At 45.1% G+C, this 25737-nt stretch overlaps 1 protein-coding gene across 4 annotated transcripts in view; it reads right to left on the minus strand.

The window, feature by feature from the left end:
* Nucleotides 1-271: 271 nt before the first annotated feature.
* Nucleotides 272-25737, minus strand: part of FGF12 (fibroblast growth factor 12) — an 803689-nt gene continuing 778223 nt past the window's right edge. For 2 of the 4 annotated variants that reach the window (XM_069727123.1, XM_069727120.1), the window contains exon 5: nucleotides 339-755. In XM_069727123.1, the coding sequence (XP_069583224.1) occupies nucleotides 637-755 (119 nt within the window). In that variant the 3' untranslated portion in view covers nucleotides 339-636. Of the gene's footprint in view, nucleotides 756-25737 lie in introns of all 4 variants that reach the window. The other 2 variants (XM_069727121.1, XM_069727124.1) reach the window with 2 other exon arrangements.

A 25737-nucleotide genomic window follows, 5' to 3' on the forward strand; every position in this document is an offset into this window, starting at 1 on the left:
TCCCGAGTGCCAGCGGAAGTGCCAAGTTTCTCGCATTGCATTCGCAAGTGTGACCCCGGCCTAAGATGCGTGATGGGTGTAGAAATTCAATAGAAAAAAATGGTTGTGAAAATAAGCACCTCTAGTGTGTTGTAACATTGATCAACAAGCCATTATATTCCCTGACCTGCATATTCTAAAAAGCATGTCATCGGTAAAAACTATGTAGACCCTTTATAAATAGACATACGGTAAATTAAAAACATGTCTTAGGAGTGAACCTCGTTTTTTTGCCTAGTGGTTTCTGCCTTTTATCATTTTTTTTAAGGTTTATTTATCCAGAACTTTTGTTTTATTTTAAAGTTAACATCTTTATTGTATATTTTTTTTAATGCAGAGATGGGTACTTATTTGATGACACAGCAAACTTCGCAGAAAATATGAATGGAGTCCAGATTCAAGGAATTTTCTTCAGATTTTTTTTTTCTGGTTGGTTTAAAACATTGCAGAGGCAATTTGATTTCCATTTCTTTTTTTTCTATCGAAAGAAGAAAACTTGGCTTCAAAAAAGTAGTCATCGGAACCTTATGTGTCAGTTTATATGTATCATTTCTGACTTTCCGGAGGGTTCACTCTCAGGACAGGGCAGGATTTTGGCTATGTTGATTCTTGATTAACAACTTTTCCACCATTCATGGTTGGTGTCCCTGAACTTTTTCTTGAACGTCCTTGCTTCTCTCCAATTTCATGCAGTGATGGCTCTCTGTACATGCACACTGCAAAACAAATGAATACAATTAGTTCTTGCCGAGTGAAGGGTCAAACTTCATTGGTCTCATTAGCATTTTTTCATCTTTTTTTTTTTTTTACCTAATGAATCAAAAGACTTTAGCATACAGTGTATATTCTTACTTTTAATACATAGTTTATATACACACAGCATATACACACACACATACTGAAATTCTATTGTCATAAAAGCACATACAAGGTATGTAGACTGGGAAGAATAAGTAATTAACTCCCATTGTTTTTCAAAATCCAGAATGATTTGTGACATTTATGTAATGCTGGTACTGAACACGTAGTATTTTCTAGAAGCCAGATTTGGTGTATTGAAGAATAAGCAATGGCTCTGATGACAATTGTGCTGAACAGGCAAACTACACTTACAAATTAAATTTGTTTTTAGTTGAAAAATGCAATAATACACAGTGAAGAATTGAAGAATATCCACAGTTCAGTAATAACCCTAATACAGATTTATAAAGTAATACCATAATCTATAATTAAGTGTGTTATTTGCTGATTGTTTTGGGTTTTTTTGGGACAGCCCACTGACCCATAGAGCTTCATGGAGCCATTCACACATCAGTTTTTAAAAACAAATCCATGTTTCCGCTCTGTGAGATTCAGAGCATGTCCTATTCTCATCAGATTTTGGGGATCAGATCAGACTCGCCCATTAAAGTTTATGGGAAAGGTCAGACCGTTTACCTGCTTCAATGAGAAAATAAAAAAGAGAGATGAGGAGAGATGAGAAAAAAACTGAAGCAACTAGGATGACACCTATGAAAAAAATAGATCCATTTCTCTCAGATGGTAACTCTCACACGAATGAGTAACCTACGAGTCACGTCTGCATTCCCAAATCCGTGTGAATGTCTGTGCGCTACCTGATTTATTAACGGACAGCACACAGATCAGCTAAGTACGTCCTACTCTGATCCTCGTGCTACAGTCACATTAGCAGTATTTGGTCAGTATTTTACCTCAGTATTTGTAAGCCAAAACCAGGAGTGGGTGATAAATACAGAAGTGGTGACGTGTGTTTCTATTATACTTTTCCTCTGATTGTTCCACTCCTGGTTTTGGCTTATTAATACTGAGGTAAAATACTGACCACATACTGATAATGTGACCGTAGCCTCATCCTCCGACTACTTCACAACTCTTGAAATTGTTGTGGACCACACAACCTCACCAGGTAAGCAAGTACTCCCCAATAATCCACCCATTGCTGTAGGATAGACCCTATTGTGCTTGTTTGCTGCCCAGCTCCTGTAGCGATGTTCGCAGGTGTGTGAATAGATCTGTGAGACTATGTGTCGGATTGCTGTCAGACAGCACTTGGACACTGCACACAGATGTGTGAATGCACCCCAAGTAGTATAATTTCTCTGTAGCTTTAAGCGAACATGTCAGCACTCTTGTGCTCAGTAAACTACAGACACTGTCAGGTTGGCGCCGTTATACTGATTAAAATGGTACCTTAGTTGAGGAAATTTGTCTCGTCGTTTAATCTGCATTTGTAGCGTTCAGGTAATGAGATTTTTGTGCTTCGGGCTGCTTTGGCAAGCGATAGATGCTGCTACGCATGCGCTGCTGCCATTTTGCTGATGTTACATCTATTTCTCTTATTTTTCTGCATTATGTAAAATAGGAGGCAGGTCACTGACGTATCAGTGATCTGTCATAATCCATACAGATAAATATGAGATCAGAGCACCACATGAAGACCTCCCCACAGGCCCTGGAGCACGAAAATCTCATTAACTGAAAACTGCAAATAAAGATTAAACAACAACCACAAGATGGATTTCATCACCCCAGGTATCATTGTAATCAGTATAGCGGCGCCGACCTGACACTGTCTGTAGGTTACTGAGCACAATCCTGCTGACAGGTTCACTTTAAAAAAGGAAAAGTAAGCAGAGCAAAAAAAACTAATAAATTAGTATGGTAGACAAAGTAACAACTGCATATGCAATAATCTAAACTATAGGCTAGTATTAAAGGGAACCTGTCAGTACATAGAAAAGTACTGGTAAAGCTGTCAAGGGACTTGCCCCTTTTTTCATGATAATGTCAGTGCACAGAATTATTTCATGATCATGTCAGTACACAGAATTATTTCATTTAGAGTAGCTATTGTGTGTGAATTCATTTATCCCGCATCTTAGAATCTATTATAAAACAAGAAAAAAGAAGCGGCAGCATAGAAAATAGCAACTCTAATGCTGTACACTACATATTATATGGTAATTCTACAGGATTTTACCAAATGTAACAAAATCTTTATAAAAAAAAGTGTTCATAGGACTGCACAGCTGGGAGCTCATATAACAAAATCACTATGGAAAGTGACTATAAGGAGATGGTTCATTAACATAAGCAGTACAGAAGTTCTACATCATCTGCAATAGCATATGCACTGAAGACATGCAGCAATTAAAAAAAAATCAGAGGCAGATATAAGTTTGGATAACTCATTTTAATGTTTTAAGTTGTGGATGACAAGGAAATCCTGTTTCTGAAATCCTCGTCATCAGTTGCTGTTATTGGTGGACCTTTGTTAGTGTGCCTGGATCACCACATTGGAGTTTCCCCCATCAGGTCAGCATTATGCCCCAACAGAAAGCGTTGTCTCAAAGACAAAAACAATCTCTGTGAAACAAATTATGCCAGTGCCACTCAGATCAAACTCTGTCAGAGTATGAGCCGAGTGTCACCTTAGTGTGATCCGATTCTCTCGCATGAGAGAATTGCAGCACAGGTGTGGAGAAGACAGTGAATGTAATTTCTCCATTTTCTAGGTCCGAGGTAATCGGACTGCAATCAGATGACATCCGAGTGCAGTCTGATATTTCACACGCACCCATAGACTTGTATGGGTGCACACCATCAGTTCATCGGATGCTCCCGCAGCATGCTGCAAATGTTTTTTTCATGCCGAATGAGCATGAAAATTTTCTGGCAGATTTGCACTGCCCCATAGTATAACATTGGGCCGAGTGCTATCCGATAAACCATCACATAGCACCCAGCCGTGTTATACGGTTGTGGCAGCAAGCCCTAAAAGTGATGAGAGCTCTTTAAAGTTGTTTTTCATTACTGGACAACCTCTGCTTAATCAATTCAGTGCCCTACAGAAAATGAAAACAATGTATACTCACCTCCCACAGCAGCACTGTTCCGGCGATGTCTGCGCTGCTTTTCCCGGAGGATGATGCGACACTGTTGTCGTGTTGTGATATGTGACTGCTCATGCAAACCAACATCAATATTCATACACAGTGAACGTCCACGCTGATGAAATTCTATAAGCTTCAGCTGATCACTGACTGCTGATTGGCAGCAGCAATCACGTGATACAACAACGTCAAACCACCCACCGAAAACAGCAGTGCTGACATTGCTGTAACAGCGCTCTGCGGGAGGTGAAGGTACGTATGCTTTTTTCCTGTAGGGCACTCTCATATTATTACATTTCCTTAATTAGATTGACAATATCACAATAAGTAGGTTTACAATTGGGTTGATATTTTCTATTCGCTTTGATTCTCCTGCTGTGAGAATTCTTATCTTACATGGTATACAGCTTATTTTAATGGAACTCGGCAAGCAAAGCCTGACTGAGTGTGTGCAGTTGTTTAATTCCAGGAGAAGAGTCAACTCCTAACATCCCAGTCAGCGCTCTCCAGCCCACTGATTTTGATGCAACAGTTATTTGCTCACCATCCTCCCCTTCCCTTTCAGCTCCTGTCCGAGCTGCTCTCATCAGTCATGCAAAATCACAATCAACCAGCCCACAGCATCGGCAGTTTCCAGAGCAGTTCCTCTAATCAAGGCTCTCACTTTCCAGAGCTGTGTGTTTGTTTAGTACTCACTATCTCTCCATGTAAATATAGTGATAAATGTATAGGCTCAGAAAAAAACCTGACAGACTGTTAATGTGTAGTAGCAGTGAAGATATTCATCAAAACTGTCACACAAGAAGGAACACCAAAGAAATAAGGAAGACTGGAAGGAGACTGCAGATGTATAAGCTGCTCAAGAGACAACTTGAAAACACCCCTTCAACAAAGTTTCCATTTAGTGGACAAACCCTTTAGGTCATATAGAGAAAGTATATTTTGTGTTACAGGCCAGCTCTCTAGGCTTTGAGTCAAATGCATTTGGTCACAGACTGGGTTGCTAAAGCAGAGCAGAAAATTACTTCAGGTCTCAGATAAAACAAATGTTACAGTTACTGGGAAGAGTTAGCAGAGTTAATCATCTTCTATAATGTCTTTTTCTATATGGATTACATCCTCATGTTTACAAATCTAGAGAGGAAGCAGCATTTTTTCATATGAAGGACCTATTGACTAAGACTGGACAGTGAATGACCTTGGCAGCTTTCTGAAATTAGACAGGTATTCAATCTAATGCCAAGACTGGTCTGGGAGGACATTAGCGATTCAAAACATTATTGAACAAAATATCCCCACGCTGCATATACATCCACCGAATCCCTAAATAACAAGATGAGTCTTTTGGAAAGAGAAGTTGTTTAATTTCTTACATGTTCTAAAAATGTAATTTGGGGAAACCTGACAGTGAACTATTCAGTATAGGTTTTCTACCTTCATGAACAGAATGATTTTTCTATCACGGTTTACAATTGTTTATAATTTTATTTACTGTATACACTGTTCTTAAGAGATTTACAATGGATATTTTTTATACTCTAGAATCAGTAAATACATTGCATATACTAAGGATTTCTTTGTAGTAATTTTTTCATCCTAATTTCTAGAAAGCATTGGATTGGAAATGCTTAAGTAGGTAATTGAACGCAGATTTTGTTGTATGTAGCATATAAATATGAACTAGTAAACAGTTATGAGTTCATCTACGTAGAATGTGTAAGAAACAGTATAGACGGAAAAACGGAAGAAGTATACTTGTTTTCTTGTAGGGTTATTCTTCTAAAAACAAATTATCCTCTATCTAAAGGATAGGAGATAAGTTATTGATTTGTGATGAGCAAACGTGCTCAGCTAAAGGTACCGTTACACTAAACGACTTACCAACGATCACGACCAGCGATACGACCTGGCCGTGATCGTTGGTAAGTCGTTGTGTGGCCGCTGGGGAGCTGTCACACAGACAGCTCTCTCCAGCGACCAACGATCAGGGGAAAGACTTCGGCATCGTTGAAACTGTCTTCAACGATGCCGAAGTCCCCGGGTAACCAGGGTAAACATCGGGTTACTAAGCGCAGGGCCACGCTTAGTAACCCGATATTTACCCTGGTTACCATTGTAAAAGTAAAAAAAAAAAAAACAGTACATACTCACATTCCGATGTCTGTCACGTCCCCCGCCGTCAGCTTCCCGCACTGACTGTCAGCGCCAGCCGTAAAGCAGAGCACAGCGGTGACGTCACCGCTGTGCTCTGCTTTACGGCCGACGCTGACAGTCAGTGCAGGGAAGCTGAGGGCGGGGGACGTGACAGACATCGGAATGTGAGTATGTACTGTTTTTTTTTTTTTTTTTACTTTTACAATGGTAACCAGGGTAAATATCGGGTTACTAAGCGCGGCCTTGCGCTTAGTAACCCGATGTTTACCCTGGTTACAAGTGAACACACGCCGATCCAGCGAAGACAGCGGGTGATCCAGCGACCAAAAAAAGGTCCTGATCATTCCCCAGCGACCAACGATCTCCCAGGAGGGGCCTGATCGTTGGTCGCTGTCACACATAATGAGATCGTTAGTGGGATCGTTGCTACGTCACAAAAAGCGTGACGTTGCAACGATATCATTAACAAAATCGTTATGTGTGAAGGTACCTTAAGGTGTAATACGAACAAGCTCGGATGCAGAGTGACTTCGGCGCACTCAAAAAATATGTTCGAGTTCCCGTGCCTTCATGTTTTGTGGCTGTTCGGCAGCCGCAACAGATGCAGGGATTGCCAAATAGCAGGAACTTACAAAAAACGAAAATTACATCTATAGAATGGGAGGAATAGAACTAAGCAACAGCACGTGTGAAAAAGACTTGGGTATACTAAAAGATCACAAACTGCATGTAAGTCAACAGTGTGATGCAGAAGCAAAAAAGGCAAACAGTGCTAGGCTGTATTAAGAGAAGCATAGAGTCTAGATTCCGTGAAGTAGTTATCCCCCTCCAATCCTCCTTGGTCAGACCTCATCTGGAATACTGTGTCCAGTTCTGGTCACCACATTTTAAATATTGAAAAACTGGAGCAAGTTCAGAGAAGAGCTATCAGGTGGTGAGCAAACTGCAACCTATGTCTTATTTGGAACGGTTATAGGATCTGGGAATGTTTAGCTTGCAAAAAAGAAAGCTAACAGGAGACTTAATAGCAGTCTACAAATATGTGACAAATATGTGACACTGTAGAGAGATCAACCTTATTCTCCTTTGCAAAAGGAAACATGAGATGCAATGGAATGAAACTGAATGGAAGAAGATACAGATTAGATATTAGAAAAAAAACTTTTTGACAGTGAGGCTGATCAATGAGTGGAACAGGCTGCCATGAGAGGTGATGAGTTCTCCTTCAATGGAAATCTTCAAACAGGTTAGACAGACACCTGTCTGAGATGGTTTAGTGTATCCTACATTGAGCAGGGGGTTGGACACGATGACCCTGGAGGTCCCTTTCAATTCTAACATTCTATGATTCTATGAAATTTGTCTCAACACGCTGGGAACTCCACAGTTACCACATAACCTCCTTCTATTGGGAGTGCTGGTGCACAAGACAGCAGCATGCTGGAACTAAATTACAGGCAATGTGCTTCTGTTCTCCTGTGGTCCATTAGCAGGAAGGAATGCAGTGACTGCAGATTTTTTCACATGTTTATGTTAGACTAGATGGTGGCCCGATTCCAACGCATCGGGCATTCTAGAATATGCATGTTCACATAGTATATTGCACAGCCCACGTAGTATATTGCCCAGCCACGTAGTAAATTGCCCAGCCACGTAGTATATTGCCCAGCCACATAGTAAATTGCCCAGCCACGTAGTATATTGCCCAGCCACGTAGCATATTGCACAGTCACGTAGTATATTGCCCAGTCACGTAGTATAATGCCCAGCCACGTAGTATATTGCACAGTCACGTAGTATATTGTCCAGCCACGTAGTATATTACCCAGTCACGTAGTATATTGCCCAGCCACGTAGTATATTGCCCAGTGACGTAGTATATTGCCCAGCCACGTAGTATATTGCCCAGTGACGTAGTATATTGCCCAGTGACGTAGTATATTGCCCAGTGACGTAGTATATTGCCCAGTGACGTAGTGTATTGCCCAGCCACGTAGTATATTGCCCAGTTACGTAGTATATTGCCTAGTGACGTAGTATATTGCGCAGCCACATAGTATATTGCCCAGTTACGTAGTATATTGCCTAGTGACGTAGTATATTGCGCAGCCACGTAGTATATTGCCCAGTGACGTAGTATATTGCCCAGTGACGTAGTATACAGCACAGAGCCACGTAGTATATTGCCCAGTTACGTAGTATATTGCCCAGTGACGTAGTATATTGCACAGCCCACGTAGTATATTGCCCAGTTACGTAGTATACAGCACAGTGCCACGTAGTATATTGCAAAGCGAAGTAGTATACAGCACAGAGCCACGTAGTATATTGGCCAGTCACGTAGTATATTGTCCAGCCAGGTTTGTCACAGGTTAAAAAATAAAAAATAAACATATACTCACCTTTCCGAGGGCCCCTTGTAGTCCACGGCAGCTTCGGGTGCCAGGGTTGGTATGAGCGCAGGACCTGTGATGACGTCGCGGTCACATGACCGTGACGTCATGGCAGGTCTTTCTAGCGCAGGCGCGCAGGGCCTGTGATGACGTCGCGGTCACATGACCGTGAAGTCATGGCAGGTCCTTCTCCCATACCATCTTTGCCACCGGAACCTGCAACGGAAGATGGCGGCCGGCGAGAGCGACTACGGAGGGTGAGTATAGCAGGTTTTTTTAAAAATTATTTTTAACATTACATTTTTTACTATTGATGCCGCATAGGCAGCGTCAATAGTAAAAAGTTGGGGACACACAGGGTTACCCGCGGCATAACGCGGTCCGTTACCACCGGCATTAACCCTGTGTTAGCGGTGACCGGAGGGGAGTATGCGGGCGACAGGCACTGACTGCGAGGAGTAAGGAGCGGCCATTTTCTTCCGGACTGTGCCTGTCGCTGATTGGTCGCGGCAGCCATGACAGGCAGCTGGCGAGACCAATCAGCGAATGAATAACCGTGACAGAAGGACAGAGAGAAACACGGAAGTGACCCTTAGACAATTATATAATAGACTAGATGGCAGCCCGATTCTAAAGAATCGGGAGTCTAGAATCCATATATACTTGAAATTCGGCAGGAGCTTGAAGAGCAACGTCACTGGGCCCGCCTCCACGCAGTAGAAACTTGCTGTGAGGTAAAAATTCAAAAATCACACTAAAATGGCGGGCGGAGTGTGTCACAGTACGGCACGTTTCTGATTGGTCGCTCGCAGCAGGCGGCAACCAATCAGACACTGGACACTGTTGACGTCACTTATCTCCGGACATTAGCTCCGGACATTAGCTCCGGACATTAGCTCCGGACAAAGCCACGGAAGTTGGCACAAATTGCAGGAAGTAGTATTCTAGGCAATTATATATAAGATAAATCTTGTCTAGGGAAAACAAATTGACCCAGGCTGCAGCTGTGACCTTCTACGTGGGCATTTGCATTTTAGCCTCTACAAGGCATCCATGTTTTGATTGGGCAGAAATAATATATAAATTGATTTCATAATTATTTTTAAACATAATATGAAATTGGGAGAATTACGCAAAGAAAACCACCAAAGGGTTGTCCAGGTTAAATAGTATAAATACAGAAGAGTGGGCTTAACATTTTTAAATCCTCCTAATGCTCTATATAATGTAAGCTTTGCCCACTATTCTTCATGGTCTTCTATACTAGTGCTTATGCATGCCTAGAATCTTATCTGGTAGTCTGTGATAGTTTACAATATAATGTAATCTTCTGCATTTGTACTATTTGTCATATGTAACCTTCTGGTGGTTACCTTTGTGTAATTGTTCCAATTTTATATTATGTTTTAATTTAAAAATAAAGACAAGAATAATCTAGTAAATGCCTTTTTGTAGTATTTACACACACAAAAAAAAAAATCAGATAAAGGGTGACATAATCCGGGATAACAGAAATTCTCCATTAAATGTTACCTGCTTAATCCATCAGAAAAATATGGTGTCGCCTCAAAATCAGTAAAGTAGATAAATCATCAGGCCCGCAAGGCATACCCCCCAGTACTGTAGGAATTAAGTACCGTGATATACAATATTTCTAATATTCAAGGATTCTATAATAACAGGGTCTGTAACACAGGACTTGCACATTGTAAATGTGGTGCCTATATTAAAAAACTTAGACAAAATCTGAGCCTGGAAATTATAGGCCGATAAATTTGTCTTCTATTATGGGTAAAATCCTTGATGGTTTTCTAAGAGATGTTATCCTGGAATAACTCAATAAGAATGACTTCATGACCCAACATCAACATGGGTTTATGAGGGATCAGTCCTGTCGAACTAATGTGATCAGGTTCTATGAGGGGTGAGGGGGTCATATGTGAAAGTCAATATATGTTCCCCAGGATGCGAACGGAGTCTTATTAAACCCCCCTGGAGTGCATTGTGGTCACAGCAGCATGCCTGTGAATCACAAGGCAAAATAAAAGAAAGTGTGGATTGGGTCCAAGTAGTTGATCCAGTCGGATTCTTAGGAAAACTTATAATTGCTTTAATTTTTAGAGGGATTTGCAGGTTTGGTATTGGGGCGAATCTCTCTCTCCACGCCGGGTTTTAGAAGTGGCTCTATGGCCACTATTCCATTTAATTCTGTTTTGCTTTGGGTGTGTGAGTTTGGAGTTTGCAAGTTGCAGAGCAGGAGGCTCTGTGCAACCTAGGACTGTGTAGAGCTAACACAGAGCCAGGTGAACTCAAGCGGCTGATGCACCCAATAGACACAGCGGTGTTATTATCCACAGCAACAGGTTCTGAGTTCTGGACTGTGTTTACGGAAAACCGACTGTGATCCGGAGGACATCATTCCTTTGTGTCAGTTTTTTTGGACATTAAAGACATTTTCTTTGAACTTTCCTATGGTCCCTGCCTATCTGTCGCGCTACACCTACTCCGCTGCACTACATTGGATAAGTCGAAGACTGGACCAGGGTAGTGCAATCAATGTTGTTTATCTGGACTTTTCAAAGGTGTTTGATATGGTGCCACACAAAAGGTTGTTACATAAAGTGAGGAAAGGAGTATGCAGGACTAAGCTGTGCACAGAAACGCTAATGTGAAACCGGCCTAAATCTGACATGGAGAAGAACTTGGGGATCCTAGTTAATGATAAACTTACCTGGAGCAGCCAGTGCCAGGCAGCCTTGCGAACTATGTTATTATGTTACCTTCAACCTTAGAAACTATGCATATGTATACAATTTAGTTGTCTGTATTGTTTTTCTGTTTAGTACAATAGTCCAATGTTGGACATGACAGCCATTAGCTTTGCCTCCAGTAGGTGCTTGGCTGCATATAGGTCGTGTCACACAATGCCTTGGGACTGTGTGTGCTAGCCAAGTCCCTAGATCTACGGGCACCCGAGTCTATCCCTGTCCCCCCAGATTATACCTGAAAGTGGAGATGCGGAGTTCACGTGCCTTGCTATGCTACTATATCAACCCTTAACTGTCCCCTCCCCCACCCGGGGAGGTGGAAAGCTGACGTGTATAGGATATCACTACCCAGACAAACAAGGGAAGACAGACAAGGTTAAATGAAAACTACAATCGTACAAAATACACTCACCAAGCAACAGAGCAGAACACAGGGGAGTAAAAGGAAGGAAATACCAAATAAGAGGATGAGGATGTGCACACAAACAAAATTCTGAACAAAACTCCAAATGCCAATTTCAAACATGAACTACACCTCCAACTCCAAACCAGGCAGTAAGGACTAAGCCTGGCAATTCCTAAGTGCCAGAGGCGAGCATATATAGCAGAGGGGAGTGTCCAACACTGGACAGCTGAGACAATCCAGGTAGAAATGCTGAACAGATTAACCCTTGCACTGCCAGCAATGAAAAAAAACTGCAGTTTAATAAAATGCTGAACCAGTGTAGGAGTTCATAAAAGCAGACAGCGCAATCTTCTGGCCCCTCTCTGTCGTGGTATCCCAGTGACAGGTCTTTTATTACTATGGAGCAAACTTTGGAATGGAGGGGCACAAAAAAAGAAAAAATATTCCAGAATCAGTGGAAAGCAGCAATTGGCGTAGGTTCATGGTTTAAATAAAAAAAAAAATGCTCTTTCAAGAATTTAGGTATTGATGGCATATCCAGGTGGATTATGCTGGGTGAGAAAAATATCACAGATGTATCACAGTGTGCACCACAGAGATCTTACCTGATGTTATTTATTTGCAACCACAGATGTTTTTTTCATGTCATACATCCCAGATTGAAGAAAACAAACCTGTCACACTACATGCTTTCTGAACGAATTTGCTGGATATTAAAAGATAAGCAAAACCATATTCTCAGAGGCAACAACTCATCTTTACTCCTTTCCACTGCCTGACAAAAAAAAAGCATAATCCGCCTGAAGGACAAACGCATTTATAAGGTAGCACCTAAAATCCATTGAAAAACAAAAGTGATGATGATCCGTTTTAGGGGCTGGGCTGCCCTCTGCACTTCCTACTGTCCGCATTCTCTCATTTTCCATACACATCGACAGTGCACTCTCTTGACACCTCGTTACATATCATTAGACCCGGCAAGGTAAACCACTGTTATTGCACCTTTAAAGTAACATAGCACTTTGAGCAAGGAGCACATACTGAGCATGCGTTGGGTAAGGCTACTTTCACACTAGCATTTTTTTCAATACGTCGCAATGCGTTGTTTATGGGAAAAAATGCATCCTGCAAAGTTGTCTGCAGGATGCGTTTTTGCCCCATAGACTAACATTAGCGACGCATTGACACACGTCGCTACCGTCGTGCGACGGTTGCGCCGTGTTGTGGCGGACCGCCGGGAGCAAAAAACGTTACATGTAACGTTTTTTGCTGCCGACAGTCCACCATTTCCGACCGCGCATGCGCGGCCGGAACTCCGCCCCCACCTCCCCGCACCTCACAATGGGGCAGCGGATGCGCTAGAATAATGCATCCGCTGCCCCCGTTGTGCGGCGCATTCACTGCTAGCATTGGTACGTTGGCCCGACGCACTGCGATGGGCCGACTCCGACGCTAGTGTGAAAGTAGCCTAACAGTTCTGACAGTTAGCTTTTTGTTGTGTGTTTCTATGTGTTTCCATATACAAAGTTACAATTTATTTAATTTTCTGTCCAATGAGTTGTGTGAAGCACAGGGCAGGGCAAGCTATAGATTTCTTTAATACTACTTTGGGATTATGTATGATTTTACATACAATGCACTGCTGTGTATTAACTTGCAGAGAATCCACTGAGTTTTACAGTACTAGCAAAGTATATATGATTTTAAGAAATCTCATGCACATGCTGCAAAATAAGTCTGCAGGGTAAATTGACAGGACCTGTAGGCTTGAGAGTTTCCTTTTCATTATTCTCTCTCCAGACCCCTCTAGCATGCTCTTCATTCCTCCGTCCCTTATATTTTCCCCTTCTCTTGTCACATTCATTATCCTAAGTCACTTATAACGTCCATGTGCGCCGTGCTGTTCGTGATGTCATGGCGTGCAGGGATGTCAGAGGTCTAGTTGTGGGTGAGAATTAGTGATGGGCGGACTCCTGAATGTTCAGGTCTGGCGGGTTCAACCGAACAGTTAAAATATGGATTTTTGTGTTACTCACCGTAAAATCCTTTTCTCCGAGACGCTCATTGAGGACACAGGACTGTGGGTGTATGCTACTGCCGCCAAGAGGCTGACACTAAGTAAACATAAAAAAAAGTTAGCTCCTCCTCTGCCATATACACCCTGACACTGGCCGGAGGCTAATCCAGTTTGGTGCAAAAAAAAAAAAGCAGTAGGAGAACAAAAAAATAAATCAGCTTTAACACAGGTGCAAAATGTCCAGAAACAAAAAACACCGAATAATAAAGAAGAAGCCATCTGGCTAATAGGGTGGGTGCTGTGTCCCCCAAAGAACATCTTGGACAGTGAGTAACACAAAAATCCATATTACTCCTTCATCTCATTGGGGAACACAGGACTGCGGGACGTCCTAAAGCAGTCCCTGGGTGGGAAACCGACTCCACGGTATAATCCCAAAGCACCCATTGCCTTATAGATGTGCTACCGCTGCCTGGAGAATCCTCCTACCCAGACTTGCATCCGCTGAGGCCTGAGTATGGATATTGGGAAAATCCGCCAGCCAGTTCTTCTTGCCTGGAATGTGGACTGCCGAGATCACAGAGTGGAACTTCTCGGCCCAGCAGGGGATCGGTTTTACTTCATGCATGGCCGCCCTGCTGCGGGTACCCCTTGATGATTTGGATCCGATAAGATCTGGATGGGGAGTCTTGCCAGGCAATAATGAAAATGCTGTAGAGCCAGCCGAATAGCCCGAATCTCTAGAAGGTTGATCGGGAGGGCTGACTCCTGTGAACAACAGCGTCCTTGGGCTGTTTTTTGGCAAAACACTGCACCCCATCCGAGGAGACTGGCATCGGTCGTGAGCACCAGCCATTGGACCGGGGGATAAAGTTTCCCCTGTTGAAGGGAGGAAATCTTTGTCCACCATGTAAGCTCCTGTCTGACCTGAGTGGACAGACAGCACCAGAGATTGAGAGAGGAGAGGTTCGTGTCCCAAGAGGGCATGCTGTAGGGGACGAAGATGGAGTTGCGCAAACGGAACTGCATCTACCGCTGCCACCATCCTTCCCAAGACTCTCATGCAAAAACGGATGGTATGAGGGACCGGCTGGCGAAGGACTCGCACTTCCTGCCGGAGTGCTAGGACCTTGTCCCAGGGGAGTATTGTGAGCCCTCGGGAGGTGTCGAAGATCATCCCCAGAAAGGTGATCCTCTGAGATGGCACAGGAGACTACTTTCTTAAATTCACCAGCCATCCCAGGCGAGCAAGAGTATCTAGTGAGATGCTGACAATTTCCTCACAGGCCCGATAAGATGGACTCTTGACCAGGAGGTCATCCAAATATGGACAGATGACTATACCCCGGGAATGCAGGATGGACACCACGGCCGTCATGACCTCTGTGAACACCCTGGGGATGGAGGCCAGCCCGAAAGGCAAGACTGTGAACTGGAAATGCAGATTGCTGATGGCAAAACGAAGAAACCACTGATGCGGGGGGAATATGGTGATGTGAAGACAGGCATCTTGGATATCTATAGACACCAAATATTCTCCCTTTTCCATGGCAGCAATGAGAGAGCGGAGAGATTCTATTCGGAATGCTGAAAAACTTGTTCAGAATCTTCAGGTCCAGAATGGGCCTTACCGCTCCATCCTTTTTGGGGACTATGAACAGGTTGGAATAGAAGCCTTGAAATTTCTCGTCCTCCTGAATGGGGATGATAACTCCGCTGAGCCGAAGAGACTTGACAGCCTTGAATAAGGCCCATGCCCGGAATTCTGAAGTGGGAAACGAGACAGAAAAAATCAACTCGGGAGGCAGATGATAAATTCTATCTTGTGCCCTGAGGACACCAGCTCTCTTACCCATCTGTCGTGATGAAGGCGAGCCAGACTATGTGAAACCAGAGTAGGCAGCTGCCCACCTTGCTGGCGACGACCAGAGACTGCCTCCAGTCATTTGGATGAGAATTTGGAGGACCTAGATCCTCTAAGACAGAGGTCCCCAACTCCAGTCCTCAAGGCCCACCAACAGGTCATGTTTTCAGGATTTCCTTTGCATTGCACAGGTGATGCAATTATTACCTGGGCAAGACTAAGGAAATCCTGAAAACATGACCTGTTGGTGGGCCTTGAGGACTGGAGTTGGGGACCTCTGCTCTAAGATCTTGGCCGGTGACACCGCATCCTGCCCAATGGGCTGGTTCTGTCTGAGATCTGACGATCTCTGTTCTGATTAGGCCGACCTGAACTGACGGAATCGTCCGCTGTGGTCCACCCCGGGTTTTGAAAGGTGCCTGAAAACGTTGGCGAAATGGCTGCTGAATCCTTTGCTGTGGGAGGAAGTTGCTCTTCCCCTCTGTGGCGTCAGAAATTAGTTGATCTAATTTTTTGCCAAATATCGGCCACTCTGAGAGGGCAAAGAAGTAAGGTACTTCTATGAGGTTGAGTCTGCCCGCCATGTCCTCAACCATAGAGCCCTCCTACTGGAAACTGCGTTTGCGGCAGCCAGTGCTGCGCAGTTCGCTGCATCCAAAGATGCTTTAATCAAAAAGTCTCCCGCTAGAGCGATCTGATTTGAGATTTCGGCCCCCTCGGATGGCAAGTCCTCATCCTGCAGAGCTCTATTCAATGACTCTGACCAGGATATCATAATCTTAGCTACCCAAGTCACCGCAAAAGAGGGCGAGAGTGCTGAACCTGAAGTTCAAACACTGAGTGAGCCAGACTCTCAATGAGTCGAACAGCTAGATCCTTAATAGAAGAAACATTAGGGAGAGATAACAAAATTTTAGAAGCCAACCGTGACACGGGAGGATCCACCGAAAGGAATTCTGCCCACTTCCTACAGAGTTCAGGAGCGAAAGGAGATTATGTGTTTAGGGACCTCTGACCAGAGAACCACTTGACTGGTCGCTCCCTGTGACGTTGCACTACAGCCTCAAACTCTGGGTGACTGCAAAATACTATAGGAGACTGTTTTGTCCATCTTAAATGACACCTTATGACCCGAGGCCAAGGTGGATTCATCGTCTACACTCAGGGTTTGGTTGACGGCCTCAATGAGGCTGTCGATTGTCTCCTGGTAATTAGGTGCCTGTAAATTGAGAGACCCTTCGGAAATGTAATCCGAGTTTTGCTCACTAACCTCTTCTGCCAAGGGAGAGCGACAGACGGAACTCATGGATGCCGAGGCACCAGACAGACCCCAAGACGCTGTGTGCGTTAGTTTCCCTAGCGTCTGATTAGAGAGAGAGAGCGGCCCCTGCAGGCCGGAGGTTCCTGTGAGATGGAGAATTCCTCCAAGACAGGCAAACCACTGTCCTTGCCCCTTTCTGGGGCCTGAAGGGACTCGATTGCAGTTAGCGACACCATAGATTGCGACAGAGACAAGGACCCGACACACTGGGCACAGTCACAAGGGAGGGCTCCTGATCGCGCTCAGAATCGCCGGCCTCACAGAATCGATTGCTCTGGGCATGCAGAAAAACAGACTGATAGGTAAAACATGAGGTATATAATAACGTGTGGGTCTGGGTCCTTCTAGAACTGGTGGGTCTGTTGAGAGAGAAAGTGTGAGAGAGTAGCTGCCAGACTGGGGGGAGTAACACTTACCCCAGTCCTGTGACCCTGGATCCTGCGGAACAACGTAAAAGGAACAGATCCTCTGAGACCTCTGAGATATCTTCAAAAAATATGCGCTCTGCTCGAAGGGGCGGAACCGGAAGCAGACGCGCTCCGGAGGCGGGACTTTCACCCGCGGCCTAGTACCAGCAAAAGCCGGGGACTAAATTCCCAGCGCCCGCCCGAGGTTACGGGACGGGGTTACCAGAAGCAGACGCGCTCCGGTGGTGGGACTTTCACCTGCGGCCTAGTACCAGCAGAAGCCGGGGACTAAATTTTCGGCACCCGCCTGAGAATATGAAAGCGGAGCCGATGTGAGGCTGCCAGAAGACTCACCGAAAACCGAATTTCCCTCACTGACCTGGACCTGCCAGCCGATACAGAGGGAGAGGTGTGCGCATGGAAGCGCCAGGAAGAGCGCTTTAGCAGGAGCCCTCCCAGCTCCCTACTCCTGCAATGGATCCCAGCTTCAGGTTAGAGAGGGGGCGGTGTAAAGGACGGTGCAGGCACCCTGGCTCCATCTTCCCTTCACGGGAGGAGGAGAGGGACCGTCCGCCTCCTTCCATCACCGCAGTCTTAGCATTGGTGATGCAGTGGGGGCCGCACGGACTGCACATATGCACCTGTACAGTCTAGGGTTTCAATACCTTAGGGTGGTCAGAGCTGAGTCCGGCACCTTGTCCCACGTTGCGGGAGAGGATACGTGGAGGTGATACTCCACGTGCTCGCCAGTTGTTGGTTTGGGGAGATCGGACTCCTTCAAAAGAGTCAGCCGTCCATGTCTCATCTTCATGGTAAAAAAGAGAAAAAAAAAGGTCTGGGAAGAACCAGACATGTGCCTCCTAAAGACACTAAGCATGAACTTGATTAGCCTGAGGCCAGTGTCAGGGTGAATACGGCGGAGGAGGAGCTAACTTTTTTTATGTTTACTTAGTGTCAGCCTCCTGGCGGCAGTAGCATACACCCACAGTACTGTGCCCCCCCCAATGAGACGAAGGAGAAAGTTTGGTTTGGGTACCAGAACAATACCAGAAACCGGACCCAATTCACTTGAATGGGGGGGCCCGAACATGCAGTGCTTGCTACGCCGACGATAAACACTGCCTCTGATTGGCGGTAAAATCATTACCGCCGGTCAGAGAGCTGGATTCCCATGCTGTCAAATGACAGTGAGAGCTCACAGCTGTGACCAGAGGATTAAAAGTTTACTAGCATCGGCTGATGAGACTGCTACTCCCAACAGCTGATGCCTGCGCTCTAAATACATACACTGTGTTCCAAATTATTATGCAAGTTAGATTTAAGTTTCATAAAGATTTAATGGTTTTGTTTTTCAAATAAACTCGTGGATGTTATTGTGTGTCAGGGCTCAATGGATCACTGAAATCAATCTTAAACACATGTGATAATTAGTTTTCCAGGTGATTCTAATTAAAGGAAAACTACTTAAAAATGATGTTCCACATTATTAAGCAGGCCACAGTTTTTAAGTAACATGGGAAAGAAAAAGGATCTCTCTGCTGCTGAAAAGCATCAACTAGTGCAATGCCTTGCTCAAAGGATGAAAACATGAGATATTTCCCGAAAACTGAAGCGTGATCATCGTACTGTTAAGAGATTTATGGCTGAATCTGAGCACAGACATGTTTGTGCTGATAAAGGCAGAATGACGAAGGTTTCTGCCAGGCAAGTTCATCGGATTACGAGAGCAGTTGCTAAAAAGACATTACAAACCAGCAAACAGATATTTGAAGCTGCTGGTGCCTCTGAAGTCCCTAAAAACTCTAGGTGTAGGATCCTTCAAAGGCTTGCTTTGGTTCATAAACCTACTATTCGGCCACCCCTGAACAGTGGTCACAAGCCGAAACAGTTGCAGTGGGCCCAGACATACATGACGACTAATTTTCAAACAGTCTTGTTTACTGATGAGTGTCGAGCAACCCTGGATGGTCCAGATGGATGGAGTAGTGGATGGTTGGTGGAGGCCACAATGTTCCAACAAGGCTGCAATTTCAGCAAGGAGGTGGAGGAGTCATGATTTTGGGCCGGAATCATGGGGAAACAGCTGGTAGGGCCCTTTAAGGTTCCTGAAGGTGTGAAAATTACCTCTGCAAAGTATATAGAGTTTCTGACTGACAACTTTCTTCCATGGTACAAAAGCAGAAATGTGCCTTCAGGAGCAAAATCATCTTCATGCATGACAACGCACACATCTCATGCTGCAAAGAATACCTCTGAGTCATTGGCTGCTAGGGGCATAAAAGGAGATAAACTAATGGTGTGGCCACCATCTTCCCCTGACCTCAACCCTATAGAGAACCTTTGGAGTATCATCAAGCAAAAGATCTATGAGGGTGGGAGGCAGTTCACATCAAAACAGCAGCTCTGGGAGGCTATTCTGACTTCATGCAAAGAAATACAAGCAGAAACTCTCCAAAAACTCACAGGTTAAATGGATGCAAGAATTGTGAAGGTGTTATCAAAGAAAGGTTCCTATGTTAACATGTAACTTGGCTATTAGGATGTTTTGGAGTTAAATAGCTGTTTTGTTTAGTGAATGTGACCTCCTAATGCTGCAAATTCCACAAATGAGCATTTTCAGTTCTCTAAAACATATCAAATGTTTATAAATTCTACTATGCCTAATAATTTGGAACAGTGCGTTTTGAGTTTTTATTCATTTTGGAGATTATACTGTTATCATTGGGAGGTTTCTGCAATAAAATTCGATGTATACTCTAACGGGTGATGACTTTTATTAGACTCACTGTCATTTGCACCGACCATTTAGGAAAATCCGAGAAAAATGTAATTTGCATAATAATTTGGAACATAGTGTAATTTAAAAAAAAAACCTCATGGGTTGCCCTGTTTTTTTTTTTGATAACCAGCCAAACAAAACTGACAACAGCGGGCTGCAACCCTCAGCTGTCAGCGTTAGCAATGTTGGTGATCATTTTGGTGATAATTTTAAAATAGGGATTTTTGTGTTACTCACCGTAAAATCCTTTTCGCCGAGACGCTCATTGGGGACACAGGACTGTGGGTGTATGCTTCTGCCGCCAGGAGGCCGACACCTTGTAAACATAAAAAAGTTTAGCTCCTCCTCCATTGTATACACCCTGACACTGGCTACCAGAGAATCCAGTTCGGTGCAAAAGCAGTAGGAGAACCAGAAAATAATATTATCAGCATAAATACAGAAAACTTATGTCTAGAAAAGATCTCACTAACTGATAATATCAGATACAAGAAGACAGTAGCCGCCAGGGAGGGAGCTGTGTCCCCCAATGAGCGCCTCAGAGAAAAGGATATTACGGTGAGTAACACAAAAATCCCTATTTTTCCTTCGCCTCATTGGGGGACACAGGACTGTGGGATGTCCTACAGCAGTCCCTGGGTGGGAAATTAACTCACCAGTAATAATTTTCCAGACAACTGTTGTCTATAAGTGCGTCACCGCTGCTTGAAGAATCCTTCTACCCAGACTTGCATCAGCAGAGATCTGGGAGTGGACATTGTAGTGCTTGGCAAATGTATACAAACTAGACCAGGTTGCAGCTTTGCAAACCTGTTCTGCTGAGGCCTGATGCCGAATCGCCCAGGAAGCCCCCACTGCTCTAGTGGAGTGAGCTTTGATTCCAGCCGGAACCATCAGCCGCGATAGGCGTCCTGAATGGCCGCATGTATCCACCTGGCCAGGGTAGATTTCGAGGCCACGCATCCCTTCCTGCAACCCTCTGGGAGGACAAACAGAGCATCCGTCTGACGAAAAGGTTCTGTTCAGGAAATGTATCTCCTCAGCGCTCTCACCAGGTCCAACGTATGGAGAGCTTTTTCCACACGGTGTGTAGGCGCCGGACAAAAAGAGGGAAGAACTATATCCTCATTAATGTGGAACGAGGAAACAACCTTCTGCAAAAAGGAAGGTGCTGGTCTGAGCACTACCTTATCCTGATGAAACCGTAAAAAAGGAGTACGACAGGAGAGGGCTGCCAGCTCTGATACCCACCTTATGGAAGTTATGGCCACTAAGAATACAACTTTCCAGGAAAGGAAAGTCAAGGGAATTTCCTGAAGAGGCTCAAAAGGAACGTCCTGTAAAGCCCTTAAGACCAAATTAAGATCCCAAGCTTCCAAAGGAGTCTTATAAGGAGGGACCTTATAAGGACTCCCTGAAAAAAGGTCCAGACCTGTCGGTTAGTAGTAATCCTGCACTGAAAAAGGACCGACAAGGCTGAAATCTGCCTTTTAAGAGTACTTGGAGCCAGCCCTGAATCCAGGCCTGCTTGGAGAAAGGCTAGAATATTTGGGATGGAAAAAACGCAGAGGAGGCAGCCCGCGCCCTCTACACCAAGAAAGAAAAACTTTCCAAGTGTGATAAATTCTGGCCGAAACAGTTTTACGTGCACTGATCATGGTATCTGCTACCTCTTGGGAGAACCCTGCCTGAGTTAAAACCCAAGATTCAACGGCCAGGCCGTCAAACATAGGACCCCTGAGTTCTGGTGGTAAATCGGCCCTTGAGATAGAAGATCCGGACGATCGGGGAGCCGCCATGGAACTCCGGCGAGAAGCTGTACTAGGTCCGCGTACCAGGTCCGCCGCGGCCAATCCGGGGCGATCAGAATAGAAGGCACTCTTTCTGACTTGATTTTCTTGATTACCCTCGGGAGCAGTGCCAGACAGATAAGAGAGATGAAACTGGTTCCAAGTCAGCACTAGCGCATCCACAACGATTGCCTGTGGATCTCGGTACCGGGCGACAAATCTGGGTACCTTGGCATTCCTCCTGGACGCCATTAGATCCACGTCCGGAGTCCCCCATCGATGGCATATTTGCTGAAATACCTCGGGATGGAGAGACCATTCCACGGACGCTAGACCCTGTCGACTGAGAAAATCTGCCACCCAGTTCTCTTCGCCAGGAATGTGGACTGCTGAAATCACCGAGTGATTCCTCTCTGCCCAGAACAGTATTCTTTTACCTCCTGCATGGCTGCCTTGCTGCGGGTGCCCCCTAATGATTTATGTAGGCCACGGCTGTGTCGTTGTCCGATTGAATCCAGACAGGGCGACCCACCAGAAGATGGTGGAAATACTGCAAAGCTAGTCGAACTGCAAGAATCTCTAAGAGATTGATAGGAAGATCTGATTCCCGAGGAGACCAGGGCCCTGAGCAGTGTGGTGAAAGAACACCGCTCCCCAACCTAGGCGACTGGCATCTGTTGTAACCACTAGCCAATTGGTTGGAGGAAAGGGTTTCCCCTTCAGTAGGGACGAGCTGTTTAACCACCATGAAAGATCCTGCCTGACCTGGGGAAAGGCGTCGAAAATCATTCCTAGAAATGAAATCCTCCGAGATGGTTCTAGGGATGACTTCCTTAAATTTACTAGCCAACCCAGACGAGAAAGGGTGTCTAGAGCAATGCTGACATTTTCCTTGCAAGCTTGAAAGGTCGGCCCTTTGATCAGAAGATCGTCTAAATATGGCAAGACTACTATGCCTTGGGAGTGCAGAATGGACACCACATTTGACATGACCTTCGTGAACACCCTGGGGGCGGAGGCCAGCCCGAAGGGTAAAGCCGTGAACTGGAAGTGTAAGTTGTTTAGGGCGAACCGGAGAAATCTTTGATGAGGAGGAAAAATGGGATTATGTAGGTAGGCATCCTGAATGTCTATCGAGGCCAAGAACTCTCCCTTTTCCATTGAGGCAATAACTGACTGGAGAGATTCCATCCGAAAGTGACGAACGTGGACAAACTTGTTTAAGCGTTTGAGATCCAGAATGGGCCTTACTGTTCCGTCTTTTTTGGGTACTATAAAAAGATTGGAATAAAACCCCTGAAACCTTTCTTCCCTTGGAACAGGAGAGATGACCCCGCTGAGACAAAGGGACTCTATGGAATTGAACAGGTCTTGTCGGTGGGACTCGGACCTGGGAAGACGGGATGGGAAGAATCGGCGAGGAGGCTGACAGACCAGCTCTATCTTGTAACCTGAAGACACGAGCTCTCCCACCCACCGGTTGTGGATTAATTGGCCGAAAACCTTTGAGTCCTAGATCCTCTGGATCTAGTTGGCTGGGAACGCATTTTTCCCCCCTGGTTGGCCGTATAGGAGATCCGATTGTCTCGGTCCTGATTGGGTCGACCCTGAGCAGCAGAGCCCGGTGCTGGAGCCCATCTAGTATTACGAAAGGATCTGAAACGGGCCTGAAATTGGCGACAAAAAGGCTGTCTAATCCTCTGCTGTGGAAGAAACTTGCTTTTCCCTCCTGTGGAATCTGAAATAACCTGATCCAGCTTCTCTCCGAATAAGCGACCCCCCTGATACGGTAGGGTTGTAAGAGACTTCTTAGAGGTAGAGTCTACCTGCCATGTTCTTAACCAGAGCGCCCTTCTAATGGCAATTGCATTTGCCGCTGCAGATGAGGCACCGTCTTAAGGATGCATTGATCAGATAGCTTCCAGCAAGCGCTATCTGAGTTGACATTTCTGCCAGCTCCGCTGGCAAATCTCTTTCTTGAAGAGCCTTTGTTAAAGACTCTGACTAAGGGTACCGTCACACTATACGATTTACCTACGATCACGACCAGCGATATGACCTGGCCGTGATCGTAGGTAAATCGTAGTGTGGTCGCTGGGGAGCTGTCACACAGACAGCTCTCCAGCGACCAACGATGCCGAGGTCCCTGGGTAACCAGGGTAAACATCGGGTAACTAAGCGCAGGACCGCGCTTAGTAACCCGATGTTTACCCTGGTTACAAGCGTAAAACTAAAAAAAAACAAACAGCACATACTTACATCTGGTGTCCATCACGTCCCTTGCCGTCTGCTTCCCGCACTGTGACTGCCGGCCGTAAAGTGAAAGTGAAAGCACGTCACCGCTGTGCTCTGCTTTCACTTTACGGCCGGCAGTCACAGTGCGGGAAGCAGACGGCAAGGGACCTGACAGACACCAGAATGTAAGTATGTGCTGTTTGTTTTTTTTTAGTTTTACGCTTGTAACCAGGGTAAACATCGGGTTACTAAGCGCGGCCCTGCGCTTAGTTACCCGATGTTTACCCTGGTTACAAGCGAACGCATCGCTGGATCGCATCGCTAGATCGCTAGACCGCTAGATCGGTGTCACACACACCGATCTAGCGATGACAGCGGGAGATCCAGCGATGAAAGAAAGTTCCATACGATCTGCTACGACGTACGATTCTCAGCAGGATCCCTGATCGCTGCTGCGTGTCAGACACAGCGATATCGTAACGATATCGCTGGAACGTCACGAATCGTACCGTCGTAGCGATCGAAATGGTATAGTGTGACGGTACAGTAAGACATCATAGCTTTAGCAACCCAAGCTGCCGCAAAAGAGGGAAAAAGTGCTGAACTCGAATCCTAAAAAACGGAACGAGTCAAGCTCTCTATAAGACGATCCGTAGGATCCTTAATAGACGAGCCATTAGGAAGGGACAACAAAGTGTTAGAGGCTAAACGGGACACCGGTGGATCTACTGAAGGAGTTTCTGCCCATTTACTACATAGCTCAGCAGAAAAGGGGTACCTAACCTTCAAGGCCTTTTGCCCTGAAAAACGCTTGTCCGGGTGCTCCCCGTTTCGCTGAATCAGGTCCTCAAACTCGGGGTGAGAGGAAAACACCTTATGGGCCCGTTTAAATGAAAGCTTGTGATTGTGGCGTGCATTTATCTGTGGGTATGACGACCTGGTTTCCTGGATGTATGATGAGTGCTGCAGCCAAAACTCTACATTGACTGCTGTGTGATGCCAACAATGCTGGCAACATGCAGACGCTACAACCAACCTGTGAACCCTGAGAAATGAAACATGAAAGCATGCTGTAAACATGTCATACAAGGGTTTTATTAGTAAGTGCTAACACATTACCAGAATACCCTCTCCAAGAAAAAACAAAAACAGAGATATAACCGCATGTGCTGCATAGGGCTCCAGCAGAGGTAACACATCCATACATCACTGGAGAGTTAATAAGGACTCACTGCACTGGGAAGATAGGGCAGACATGAGAAAGTGTAATGCCTTATACAAGGGAATTGATTGCACACCAAATGAATAATTATCCTGTAACAAAGGAGTCAGGGTTTCCCAGCTATCTTCCTCTCCCATAAAAGGGAGGTGGGGGAAGCAATGCGCCGTTGTATCAGGAAATTCAATGAATGCATTTGCTTTCCTATGTGCTGTTTGATACCGGGAAGCGCTAAAAGGAAATTGCAGTGAATGGCGAGCTGATTTGCTGACTGAAGTCTCTCATATTTAACTAAAGTGCCGGAGGGAATGTGAGGGGAAAATGCTGCCACTGAACAAGTGGGACATATCTCGTATGTGCAGCTTTTCTTCAATCTCCCACGTTCCATCTTAATCACACCATCCGGCATAAAGATCCTGCATCCTTCCCGT

Source organism: Ranitomeya imitator, chromosome 5 (genome assembly GCF_032444005.1).
Source record: "Ranitomeya imitator isolate aRanImi1 chromosome 5, aRanImi1.pri, whole genome shotgun sequence".
In the NCBI taxonomy this organism is placed as follows: domain Eukaryota; kingdom Metazoa; phylum Chordata; class Amphibia; order Anura; family Dendrobatidae; genus Ranitomeya; species Ranitomeya imitator.